This window comes from Neomonachus schauinslandi, chromosome 8, assembly GCF_002201575.2.
Source record: "Neomonachus schauinslandi chromosome 8, ASM220157v2, whole genome shotgun sequence".
NCBI classification, from domain to species: Eukaryota; Metazoa; Chordata; class Mammalia; order Carnivora; family Phocidae; genus Neomonachus; species Neomonachus schauinslandi.
In genome coordinates this window covers 132,809,983-132,822,810 of record NC_058410.1, presented here as the reverse complement: position 1 = coordinate 132,822,810, position 12,828 = coordinate 132,809,983, and the positions used below count along the sequence as shown (strand labels likewise).

At 41.3% G+C, this 12,828-nt stretch overlaps 1 protein-coding gene across 1 annotated transcript; it reads right to left on the bottom strand.

The window, feature by feature from the left end:
* Window positions 1–5,480: 5,480 nt before the first annotated feature.
* RNF182 (ring finger protein 182) lies at window positions 5,481–6,645 on the bottom strand. The gene has a single exon (XM_021689626.1). It carries the CDS (start codon window positions 6,601–6,603, stop codon window positions 5,860–5,862), a length of 744 nt encoding a protein of 247 aa, XP_021545301.1. The 5' UTR covers window positions 6,604–6,645; the 3' UTR covers window positions 5,481–5,859.
* Between the last annotated feature and the right edge of the window lie 6,183 nt (window positions 6,646–12,828).

The window sequence follows — 12,828 nt, the reverse complement described above, 5'->3', positions numbered from 1 at the left end:
GGAAGAATCCACTGCCTGGAAAGGATTTTAAGAGGGAGAAAATGGTCAGACAATAAACAAGAGGTATTCTGGTCAAACAGGATGACTCTGAATATAAACTGAGGAATGCACTAATTATTAGAAAAACAAGAAAATAAGCTATCTGAAGTGAAGCGGTCAAGAAGATCTGACAAAGACTGAGGCAAAGGAATATGGAGTCTTAAGGGAAATGATAAGTAGTCCCAACACGATTGGAAGATAACCAGAGGGTTGGTTAAGTAACTTAAGCCAGAGAGTCATAATGTGTTTCGGATGAGTAGTTCAATATCCAGGTGGTATTTCGAAGGTTTGAGGCTAGTCAAGCACATTATTTACAATTTTTACAAAATGTTATTTCACAGAAGATTTGGGTTTCTTCCTTCTCTGAAATTACAGAAAGTATCTCAGGAGATAAAAGTTTGTTAGCCCTTTCAGCTTATTCCTTCAATAATTGAGTGATTCTAATGATGCATTCCAACCTTAAGATTCACTGAAGCTTTGGGATGCCTGGGTGGCTCAGTCGGTTAGGCGTCTGCCTTGGGCTCAGGTCATGATCCCAGGGTCCTGGGATCGAGTCCCGCATCGGGCTCCCCACTCTGCGGGGAGCCTGCTTCTCCCTCTGCCTCTGCCTCTCTCTCTCTCTCTCTCTCATAAATAAATAAATAAAATCTTTAAAAAAAAAAAAAGATTCACTGAAGCTTTAGACAGGTATTGGCTCCTATGAGTCTCCCTCCTCCACAGCACGCCTGCCAACAGGCCACTGGACCAGCCCCTCTTGAAATCCTCCAGTGAACGAGAAGTTACTTCTCACAGAATGACACGTTCCAAATCTTTGGGAAATGAAATAACCAATTCAAGTAAGGAGCATCAAGTAGAAATTGTCAAGGAAGATGATATTTGCATGAGGTCCAATTATCCCCCCACAGATGACTGGGGAAATGAGAGGCCTGGATGTCACCACCTTTTAACTGACTGATCAGACAGCACTTCGAATAGTGGTGCAGACTTCCAATCATGCCTCCCAATGTGGTGCAGTAACAAGTACAGAACACCATCTAAGAAAAATTCTTGCCCTAAATCTGAATGCAATCAAAATCCTCTACCTAACTTCCAGTTTACAGGGAATCAAGTGATAAAAGAAGAATTTCTGACCATTTCCTCACCACCATAAGGAAACAGACACCCAGAATGTGAGATATTGTACAAGATAACGGGTCTCGTTTCTTCAAGCAGTCAGCATCACAAGGAAAACAAAGTGGGGTGACTGTTCTGGCATAAAAGAGAGTAAAATACATAATAACCAAATGCAGTGTGCAAATCTTGATTAGCGCCTGGCTTGTGTTTTGTGCTTTGAGCTATAGAAGATATTTTGGGACTAGGAAAATTTAATAAGACTGCATATTAAACAATTAGACAGGTATTTTTGTCTTAGATATCATAATGATATTTTAGTCAAATTAGAGGAGGTCTCTTATTTTTTGGGGGGGAGGAACCAATATGGCAAAAGGTTAAGTGCCCACTCTAAGAGGTGAGTGTACCAGTGATAATTATGTGATTCTCTGGACTTTTTCTTCATGAGAAAAGCTTGACAAGCCTTTTTTTTTCAATAAAGTAATCTTCATCTGCTTCCTTTTGTGTTCACCTAATCATGCTAATTCCACCTCTTAGCTCTCGGCACCTATGAGCACACGTCCTCCAATGTCTGCAGCTCTCTTTCCTGAGGCTCAGGCTGCACCAATGCAGTCCCTTTGCCGGTTCCTCTACTCATCATTCAAAGAGCTCAACCTTGACCCTCCGCGCTCTCCCGCTCGCTTCCGTTTGCTATTGAAACACGAAAGACTCTCAAACATAGGCATTCTGGCCAGACCACTGATCCGAGGTAAATGGATCTGAACACTGCCAAAACCAAACCAAACCAAACAAAACCAAAACCAAAAAACTTTACCTAAAACACTGAACTTCATGGGAAAACCAAGATCTGAAATGACCTATGAAGTCACAGCACATTCTTCTCTCCTATAAACTTCCCACCATCTCGGTTTAAAGGGAAAATGTTAATATGATGCAAATCTAATAAACTCCTGGCTGATTAAAAATGCTTGTAGAGTGTTCCAGGTAAGTGAATGTCTCCATTAAATCAAGCTTCGACCACTTCTAAAAATACATTACCACACAGTCCAGTATACTTAGTATACACAATGGGCAGGGCATAATTTAACTTCTGATTTTTTTTTAATTCCTAAATTTAAAGCACCTTCAGGTCAAAAACCGTAAATATCTGTGTACTGAGCATACTTGAGATTTGGACTATACCACAAATTTACATGACATAAGCAACTGAGTTGCATCTGCATTGCCTCTCGGACTCACTTGGAATTTATACAAACTTCAACATCCAGTTATCTGCATACATTTTTTTAAAAAAAAATCTTTTACACAAAAGTAAACCTGTCAGGGTAGACCCAATACTAAGCCTCTAGCTCCCCACAGAAGAGTAAAAATTCATAAATTGGTAAGAGGCTGAGAAGTAAACATCTAATGGGCAGAGATGTGGAAAATACACACGACTCAAGTTTCAAGGGCCAATGGTGAAACTTTTTCAGAGATCTTACCTGTACCCAAGCCTTCCATTGGTTTTAAGGAAAGCTCTGGAATAATATGTGGTGTTTCTGTGGTGTTTCTAAGGAGTTAAGGCAGGTATTTGCTTTTTGCCAAGAAGAGTGAAAAAAAGAACAAGTCTCAAAAAATGTAGAAACACAGAGAACTGTGGTTCGCCCTCATTCCATTCAGGTTAACTCTTTTTCACACCTTCTGTACTCTAGGACTCACAGAGGTGGTCCTTATACTGTGGTATCACTTTCCTTATCAATACAGGATTTCCTTTGGCATCTGCATCTACTGGGATGACATATTAGAACATTTCCTAAAAGTCAGGGTGTCTGTTTACAACTAGGCACATGCTCATCACTTGTGTCTCTCTCAGCGGGTAATCATGACTCATCAAAGTTATGACTAGTGCAGGTAATGCCTTTCCTTAACCACATTCCTTGCTCATTTATGCAAAGATTTCAGAAGTGAGTGAAAACCATTACTCTTGATTAACATGTGGTGCCAACTCACTAATTATCATAAACATGTAACCATTACATACTCCCAAGTGATGTCTACTTTGCCTAACAATGGTCATATTTAAAGATCAGGTAATTATAAAAATTTGCCCAGATCACAGAAGGCTAGTGATTCCCCATCTAAAATGGACACCGTTTTTGCTGAATACCTAGGCAGATTCTGGAAAATAAATCAAATTAAAACCAAAAACTTTATTTATAAAGATAAAGACAATGGTTTTGTTTCGTCTTCCCAAATTCCCTCCCATTTTGTTTTCGGTTTGGTTTGGTCTTGTTTTTAAGTGTAAGGCCTTTCAGAGGCGGGACCAGTTAGATCAACTTTGTCAGAAAGTTCTGAAATCTTCATGTGTCTGCTAAAGGCACTAGCTTCACCAGAGTTTCTGAAAAGTTCACGTTTGCAATTATCTAACATTAACAGAAATCCAAAGTAATAACTGAATCTCAACCATGAGTCAGAGAAATCAAACTTCTGGTGTCAAAACAATAATTTAATGGACAAACAAAATATTATCACAGTGAATAAAATATTGAAGCAGTGTCCTGTTCTCATTCAACAGCATAAAGAGTTTTTTTTTGCTTTACATTTAAAACTCTTTAAAACCAAATTAATTTACTGGCAACTAAAAAAAAAGACTATCACAATATACAAAGAAACACAAATTTAGCACTGCAGACATTATACAAATAAGCAAAATACACAGTACCCACATCCAGAGCTTTCTAGAAATCTCATCATATAACTCACCAATTTATTTGATGTTACATGTCAGACAAAATGAACATTTTTAAAAAACCTTATAAATACATAAATCCAAACCACAAAACACCTCCTAAACATTATGTTTACTCTAAGTACAAACAGATTTTTGGAAACTGCATTCACAATGCTATCTAACCTAGATTTTATGAAATTATAAATGTATTTAGTTATAACTTAGGGCTTCAATTCATTGGACCACACCCCAGTATGGTTTCCCATCATACTCACCTTGGGCGTACATATTCTCAAAGTCACAAGTTAGAAGATTAAAATCAAACTACTATTCTAAAAATAAGTGTCAATTCTTCCTTAATAAAGAAATTGGACTGGTCTACTGCAACTGTGTCACACAATAAATGTTTCATCACAAACAGGTCGAAGTCATCTTAGTAATGTCCTTTTCTAATGATAATAAATATTTTCATGTTAATCATCAGTAATGGGTTTTAAGAACTGAAAAGCTTTTTTTTTTTTTTTTGGCCCAGTTTCTGTGGACATTCTATTCCCTCAAACCTAAAATCTGCTAAACAATTTCTTCTCATAAATATATACATTCAACTTCTCCTATGTCATGAAAAGGAGTTCATTAACTCAAGTCACACAGCTTAGGCTTTTATTTGAAATAAATTATGTAAGAACGTGACTCCATGCTAAAATGGACTTTAAAACAAGAGGAAGAGCAACACGTCAAGTTGAACTCTGTCACCTCCATCTGACTGCCCTGAAGGGTCCTCTCAGCGGCTCTGTGTGTTCCCTGCCCATCGCTTTGGCCAAGTGCAACCCCATTTTGCACAGAAGCCTAAACCATTATGTTCTGGTATAATCCAGCACAGTACAGCAAGAGTACTTGGGTTCTCAGCACTTCAATCTGTGAGCTAGAACATCTCAATAATTATTTCTGGGTTTCCACTGCCACAATTTACCCCAAACTGTTATAGGATTAAGTTAAATAAGTCCCTAGTAGAATTTGAAATACAATGGGGGGGCGGGGGTCGTGGAAATCCTCATATGCCTCTAACAACTAATTGAAGTAGAACCTCATCCAGGATAAGGGGTGGGACTTGTTGAACAAGGCAAGACTCAAATGAAGATTTCCATGAACTGTAACTGCTCTATGAGAATTTCAGAGAAGAGGGAGAAAAGAAAATAAATATGGAGGAAAGGGGCTCAAAGACAAGTAGCCATATTCTCATGAAGTTTGCTTTGATGCAAATTCCGCAGTATGTTTAATTCTCTTTAGAAATGTGGCAAAACAGGTATTTAATTAAAACCACACAAGGGCACGAGGCCGAGTTTCCTCTTGGCAAAGGAGCCTGTCAGAAGGAAGAAGCACCTCACTGGAGCCCCAGACCACAGACAGTGGCCTTAACTTGCAAGAGAACACCTGAAGAGGATTCAGGGCACAGCCAACAATGGGGTGTGGGAGGGGGTGCGGGAGCAGTGTGGGAAGGGGTGATGGGAGGGGGATGTGGGAGGGGGAGCAGGGCAGGGACAGGTCACATTTTTCAAGTAGATGTGTCTTGGAACAGCTTTCCTCTTGTGTCCACCCTCCATCATAGATTATTGAGGATTAGAGGAACCAGTTCATCCGTAACCTGCCACAAAGACCCCTACTACAGCCTAACACACCTCTCCCCTGGTGCCTGTCCAGCAGGGTTAAGTGAAATCCCACCCTTTCTGTGGGCAGACTCACAAGAAGAGCTCTGTGAAGGCTTAGCTTACACATTTTTGCATCTTTGCTAACACCTAAGTAGAAAGGAACATTTTTTTATGTCCAGCATACAGGAAAACCAATTGAGTCAAAATTTTGATGAAAAACAGACCACAAACATTTGGCCAATGGCTTTGTTAATGTCATGGACACTAGTCACGGAGAATATAAAATAAATAAATGATAAATTACCTAACTTCAAGGATGGCAATGTGTGTCAAATTTCTTAGTCTGCATATTAATTAAGAAGAAGGTGCCATACAGTCTAGAAATTCGTGACAAACGCACTGGCAAAACCCATACACCATGAGAATAACAAGGCTCGAAGGGACAAGGCTGACAAAGACGACCCCAAGGGTGACTTTCTTAGACACCAGTAAGTAGATCCCTAAGGGTAAGGAGCTGAAGTAGAGCAAACCTAGCAGCCAAACCAACACCCGGATAGACGTCTGGAAGAGCAGAGATGTACAGTTCCACACAGTCCAGTTGTGTGACACGGTGGTAACAGAGTCGAAACTCGCAGGCCTATAAAATTCCACCACGGGAGTGGAGCTCAGAGACGGGGAGCTCTCCCTCTGCACCTCCATGATGGTTATGACCAGGCAGTTGGAGGAAGTGTGAGAAGGACTGACGAGAGACGCCAGCCTCTTGGGGGTCAGCAGCAGCTCGGTAGGGTTTTCGGGCAGGCACTTCTTGCCTTTGCCTCCACAAGTCAAGTTTACCAGGATGTTGTTGTCATCAGGCAGGCTACTAACTTCATCATCTGGCAGGCAGGTCTCAAACCTACAGAAAGGACAGACAATGACGCCTTGCGGGGAGTCCCCAAAGTCGATGATCTTGTAGAGGCATTTGGCACAAACCCTGTGACAACACTCCAGCACTTTGGGTTTCCTCTGCTTCAGATTGTACCGATTATAACAGATCTTACACTCGAGCTCGTCAGAGACCTGAGCCTCTGCTGTGTTGTCTGGCGGCTGACCGGCCATCTTGAATCAAGTCTACGACCTCCCGCCAGAGGCGACTCGCTGAAGAATGACTTCAATTAAGGCGTCCCTCTGAATATCACATCATCCAAATCAGGCGGTGATGCAAAAAGGCAGGACAGGTAGTGACAGAAACCAGAAATCTTCCAGGCATTTTCAGCTTCTACATTCACTCTGTCCCAAACACATATTTTAAAAGGCCACATGAAGGGTCTGCAAAGGAAAAAACAGATTCTAATGTAGTGAACAGTTCACTGAAATGTGCTTCATGGAATTTTCTGAGCTCCAGTCGTTAGAAGCAATAGGTTTAAAGGTTAGAGCCCCAGGACAGGGAAGTGTTGTCTCCATGCTTAGCTTTCTCAATCCACAAACACGATAGTAAAGGAGGAATTAAGATTCCTACTGGTGTAAACACATTCTAGAGCACCATGACTATGACAAAATATAGGGGTTTTCTCTCTAAGACTAGTAACAAATTCTGGCCTCTCTGAAAATAAAATGGGTCACGTATCAGAAACAGATACATTTGCAATCAAATTCCATTCAATTTGGACTGATTAATTCAGATTATCAACAGCATAAATACCAGTTATCTAAATGCCCTCAACAGTACTTAGGAATATACAAAAGAAGGAAATCTTAAGGATAAATTCACTTAAGGAAGAATGAAGCAAATGACACCTGACAGCCAAGTCTAACTCTCAAAAAAGAGAACTAAACACACACAACACATGCACAGTCACATCTCCAAGCACAAAGAATCGCGCATGCGTGGCTATCAGGAAGAAGCACTCAATGTTCACCTACTTGCCTACTTCATTTCCCGTAAACTCTCTCTCTGTAGTGAACGGAAAGCATAATACAGTCAACAGTGCTTACTGTTGGTCCTCAGGTGCTGTCACTGGCTTTGGACCAAAGGCTGAGGGTTGATTCCATGGGCACGGTCAGCCCCCAATTATTAGTACTAATGAAGGGGGCAGCAGTATGGGATATCTCCACATCATCTGTATTTGGCTTTGATGTATGTGACTTTTTGGTAAAAGATTTGTCTTAAATTATGTTTTGCTTGGGAAAATATCAAAATGTATTTGAATTTCTGAGCACACCCCCCCAAGCACTGTAGTAGAAGGTTGCCATGGCAGTTCTGAGAAGTAGAGCAAAACTATGCTGGGATCAACTTTGCTGTGGGTCGTCCTGCGTAACAGGGAAGAGGCGGTGGGTGGCTCAACTTGAAATACATGAAATTATGAACAGTTGGCTCATGAATACATATTACCTTCCTTTTTGTGACTTCTGCTAATTTCTGCTAATTTTTTAATTGACTTCATATAATACAAGAATGCATAATGGATAACAGTTGCAAGACATTCCTGGTGGGAAAAGGAAGTTAATCAATAAATAGAATCTCTAGTGCCAACAAAACATATAGATAGGGTTTACTTTATTTCATTTTTTGAAGTTTTATTTATTTATTTATTTGACAGAGAGAGAGAGCAAGCACAAGCAGGGGGAGCAGCAGGGAGAGGGAGAGGGAAAAGCAGACTCCCCGTTGAGCAGGGAGTCTGCTTCTCCCTCACCCTCTGCCTGCCGCTCTGCCTACTTGTGCTCTCTGTGTCAAATAAATAAATAAAATCTTAAAAAAATAGACTTTATTATATATGAATGCATGTATTTCAGAACTGCTATCATAAGGTCAATTTCTGTATATCCACTCTTACACACACACAGAAAGTATACACAGACACAGACATCCACTCTTCTGTGCCTTTTCCTTCCATGTGCCCTGAATGTTTTCTTCATTCCTGATCCTGTTCATGAAACATGCGCCCATATGGTCACAAAATGTGACTGTATCTTGCCCACAATCCTACAAATCTGGCTCCTTATTCTCCTGTGGGTGAACATCTATCTCCAGGAGGGGAGTCACGGACCAAGAAGGTGTTCTATCCCTGCCACCATTCCCAGTCTTCACTCTCACCGAACGGACCCGGGCCCTGGGCAGGTTACTGCAGATCCACTTCCTGGACAGCTCCCACTCTTCAGGCCTCCTGGTCACCACGCGCAGACTGAAGACCCATCCAAACAGAATATTCTGTTCTTTTCTCTCTCTACCCTCCCACTCAGTCTTAATGCCTTCTCAAATCCAGGTATACTGAAACTGATGGTAAGGGCAGAATTCACAGCAGCGATTGCCTGTACTACCATCAAAAGGACTGGTGTATGTGAAGGTGTGTAAAAAAGGAAAAGACAGTATGTAAACATATACATAAAGACATCCGGAAAAGAGACAGTAAAATATTCAGTGAAGATAAATAAGCAAAATTATATCAGAAGCATTGAAAGCTAGAATATGCATCTAGAAACACCAGCAAAAGGCTTATGTGTAGGGGCACCTGGGCAGCTCAGTCGGTTAGGCATCCACTGCTTGTCTTCGGCTCAGGTCGTGACCCTGGGGTTGTGGGATTGAGCCCTAAGTTGAGCTGTACGCTCAACGGGGAGTCTGCTCGAGATTCCTTCCCTCTGTCCCTCCCCCCATGTGCACACACTCGCATGCATGCTCTCCCTCTCTCTCCAATAAATAAATAAATCTTAAAAGAAAAAAAAGACACCTACTTTAATTCTAAGACTAAGCCAGCAAAACCCACCCCACCAGCTTGAAATACTTCAAGTCCTGCCTGTGAGGGAGGCACTTCTGGGCAGGACTGGCTGACAGCCTTGAGCTCTGGTGCAGCCCTAGAAATGCAGCCAGCACAAGTGTTTCTTCCTGGAATGCCATTAAACAGCATGGTGATCGTTCCTCTCAGGAAGGCAGGGTACCAACTGCAAGAGTTCTTAAAAAATAAATACTTCATCTGTCTCATTGTGATGCTTAAGGTCCCTCAAAGGATTCGATTAATAACCTAAAATCTGTAACTTCATAGGATTGCCGTTGACTCAGAGTTATCAAAAAGCTGTGCGTTCCCACCCTGCCTTCACACCTGACAAAAGCTGTGGACAACAACTGTAATGTGGAGTCAGTGAAGCAAGACCCAAAAGAGCACATAGTCAATGATTCCACTTCTGGAAAGCTCAAAAACCAGGCAAATCTAAGCTGTGCAGATGCGAGTTTTGGTGGTGAAACTAAGATGAAAAGCCAGGAAGTTAGTAACATAAATGATTCCACTTCTGGAAAGCTCAAAAACCAGGCAAATCTAAGCTGTGCAGATGCGAGTTTTGGTGGTAAAACTAAGATGAAAAGCCAGGAAGTTAGTAACATAAAAGTTGGGGTCGCTGAGGACTTTGTGGGGGTGGAGCAAGCAGTGTGGGGAGGGCACCAGCTGACAGGCTGACAGCACCCTGCTGCCTGACCTGGACGGTACTCAGGAGGGTTGGGTTTGTGATACACCATTGGGCGATACGTTTTTCTGTGTTATCTACCACAGTAAAACATTTTTTTAAAGTGTTATATATCACAGTAAAAAATAAAAGAAGGGGAGGGAAGAGGAGGGAAAAGAAATCTCTGGCTAAATATTTTAGGTATTTTTTATAGCCCGAATTTTTCTGTCAGAAGATATTTTGGATCAACTTACCATCTTTTCCTCTATGGTCTATAATTCCTTTTTTTTTTTTTTTTTACAAAATAGAAACGTCACTTATTAATCATGTAAATATCCAGGCACTACTGTAAGTCAATATTAAAATGGATGGAATCTCTAATATGAGCGCATCTGGTGCACGCATTCCTTGATGAGAGCAACTCCTAAAAGTCTGTCTCAGCAGGGACAGGGGAAAGAATCTGGCACACTGAAATTGCCTCAAAAATAAATACGTGTGATTACTTGAGATGATGATGGATGTGTTAACTAACGTCACTGTGGTAAACATTTTACAATACATTCAGACAGCAAATCATGTCGTACACCTTAAACTTACAGTGTTATGAGTCAATTACATTTCAATAAAGCTGGGGAAAATACAAAAGGTTTTCTTTTCCTGGAAAAATACATGTTCAAATATATGAAGTTGATATTCCTTATTCATCACGTAACAGGTGTTAATCCTTTTGTGAAACATCTGGGGTAAGACTCTATGCATAAATAATTATCTATTATAAATCTTGGGGATATCGGACAAATGTTTACTTTCCCTGCCCTAAACGTAGGGTACTTACTGCTTGACTCAAATCCACTTCCTCCACTACTTAATTCCTTTCATATTAAAGATGCAAACTTGGCTTATATTTGAAGCAAAGCCCTCCAGTGGACACCTGTTGTTTTTGTCTACCTGGTATCTTTTTCTTCTTTAGACTGAACTGCTCCCCCTTCTGCCACCACGTCTCTGGGGAAGTGTTCCCCACTCACTCAAGCCCTGTGATTGTGCTTGCACTCTCTACCACCCGCTGTACCTCCCATCTCTCCAAAGATGTGAGTCTGTGACCCAGGCCTGACTCATCACAGGACTCCATCATTCCTGCTCACGGGGACTAGTCAGGGTGGGCAAGTGACTCAGACTGAAGTCAATGCTCTTCCCAAGGACTTTGTTATGTGAAGCCAGGGGAAGGAGGAACATGCCAGGGGCCAAGGGAGGGAGCACAGCCCAGAAAAACATGTTTCAAGGAACTGTCATGCCATCAAGAGGGAGAATAAGAGAGAATCAAGCCAAAAATAAAAAGAGAAATACAGGAAAGCAGAAAGCAGAGATACAGACAGATACCTGATGATCACTGCCCCGGGCCTGTGTGAAAGGGAATAAATTCCCTTTTTTGCTTATGCTAATTTTTTGGTTGGATTTCTTTTTCTTTTTTTTTTTTTTTTTTAAGTTGGATTTCTGCTACTTACTTAAAACACAAAGAGCCCTGGACACAGTTACCGTGTTGTCTTTGATTTGAGAATTTATGTTTTTAGCTAGGTTCCTCTTACTAGTACAGAAATTATAAATAATAAAATTGAATAATGTACTTTAAAAATTTCACTTGTGGGCGCCTGGGTGGCTCAGTTGGTTAAGCGACTGCCTTCGGCTCAGGTCATGATCCTGGAGTCCCGGGATCGAGTCCCGCATCGGGCTCCCTGCTCGGCGGGGAGTCTGCTTCTCCCTCTGACCCTTCCCCCCTCTCATGTGCTCTCTCTCAAATAAATAAATAAAATCTTAAAAAAAATAAAAAATAAAAAAAATAAAAAAAAATAAAAAAAAAAAAATTTCACTTGTGTGTGTACATGCACATACACATATTCAAATTTAATAAATATGCAAACATCATCATAAATGTCATTATTTATTAGTAGCGTGTGTGTATGTTTATTCGTTTAATGTCTCCTCCACACTCCCTCCACCCATACCAGCCTCTATGCCTCCCTCTTCCCCCAGTAACACTTAGTAACTACCTGGTATGTTTTTTCCATATATATTTCCATGTACACATATTTATCCATGTACATGTAATTATACAGATGCATAGAAGCACAATTTTTCCATTGTTTTCTTTTTTTTTTTTTTAATTTATTTATTTGACAGAGAGATAGCACAAGTAGGCAGAGCGGCAGGCAGAGGGAGAGGGAGAAGCAGGCTCTCCACTGAGCAGGGAGCCCGACGCGGGGCTCGATCCCAGGACTCTGGGATCATGACCTGAGCCGAAGGCAGCCACTTAACCGACTGAGCCACCCAGGCACCCCTCCATTGTTTTCTGACTACTATGTAATACCCAGTTTTCTGCACCTTGCCTTTCCCATACAATAATGGCTCATGGAAAGCTCTCAATTCAACTAATAAGAGCCTTAAATTCCTTCTTTAATGAACGCATATCTCACCATTTGGATATATTGTAATACAGCCAACAATTCCTCTCCTGGCAAACATTCATTTATCCCCGTTTCTCCCTAACACAAACATTACGGAGGAGCACAACCTTGTGACACCCTTACATAAGGGTGTTTTTATTTATTAAGAGATAAGGAGTGGAATTCTTTTTTTTTTTTAAAGACTTTATTTATTTATTTGACAGAGAGAGATAGTGAGAGAGGGAACACAAGCAGGGGGAGTGGGAGAGGGAGAAGCAGGCTTCCCGCAGGGCAGGGAGCCCGATGCGGGGCTCGATCCCAGGACCCTGGGACCATGACCTGAGCCGAAGGAGACGCTTAACGACTGAGCCACCCAGGCGCCCCAAGGAGTGGAATTCTTGAGTCAAACAGATATTACCTCTGACCTACATCGCCAGACTGCTCTCCAACAGGAGTATAACACAGACTTCAACCA

Bases quoted from the DNA above. Each gene is read 5' to 3' on its own strand.
- RNF182 (XM_021689626.1), bottom strand. From the start codon at position 6,603: ATGGCCGGTCAGCCGCCAGACAACACAGCAGAGGCTCAGGTCTCTGAC.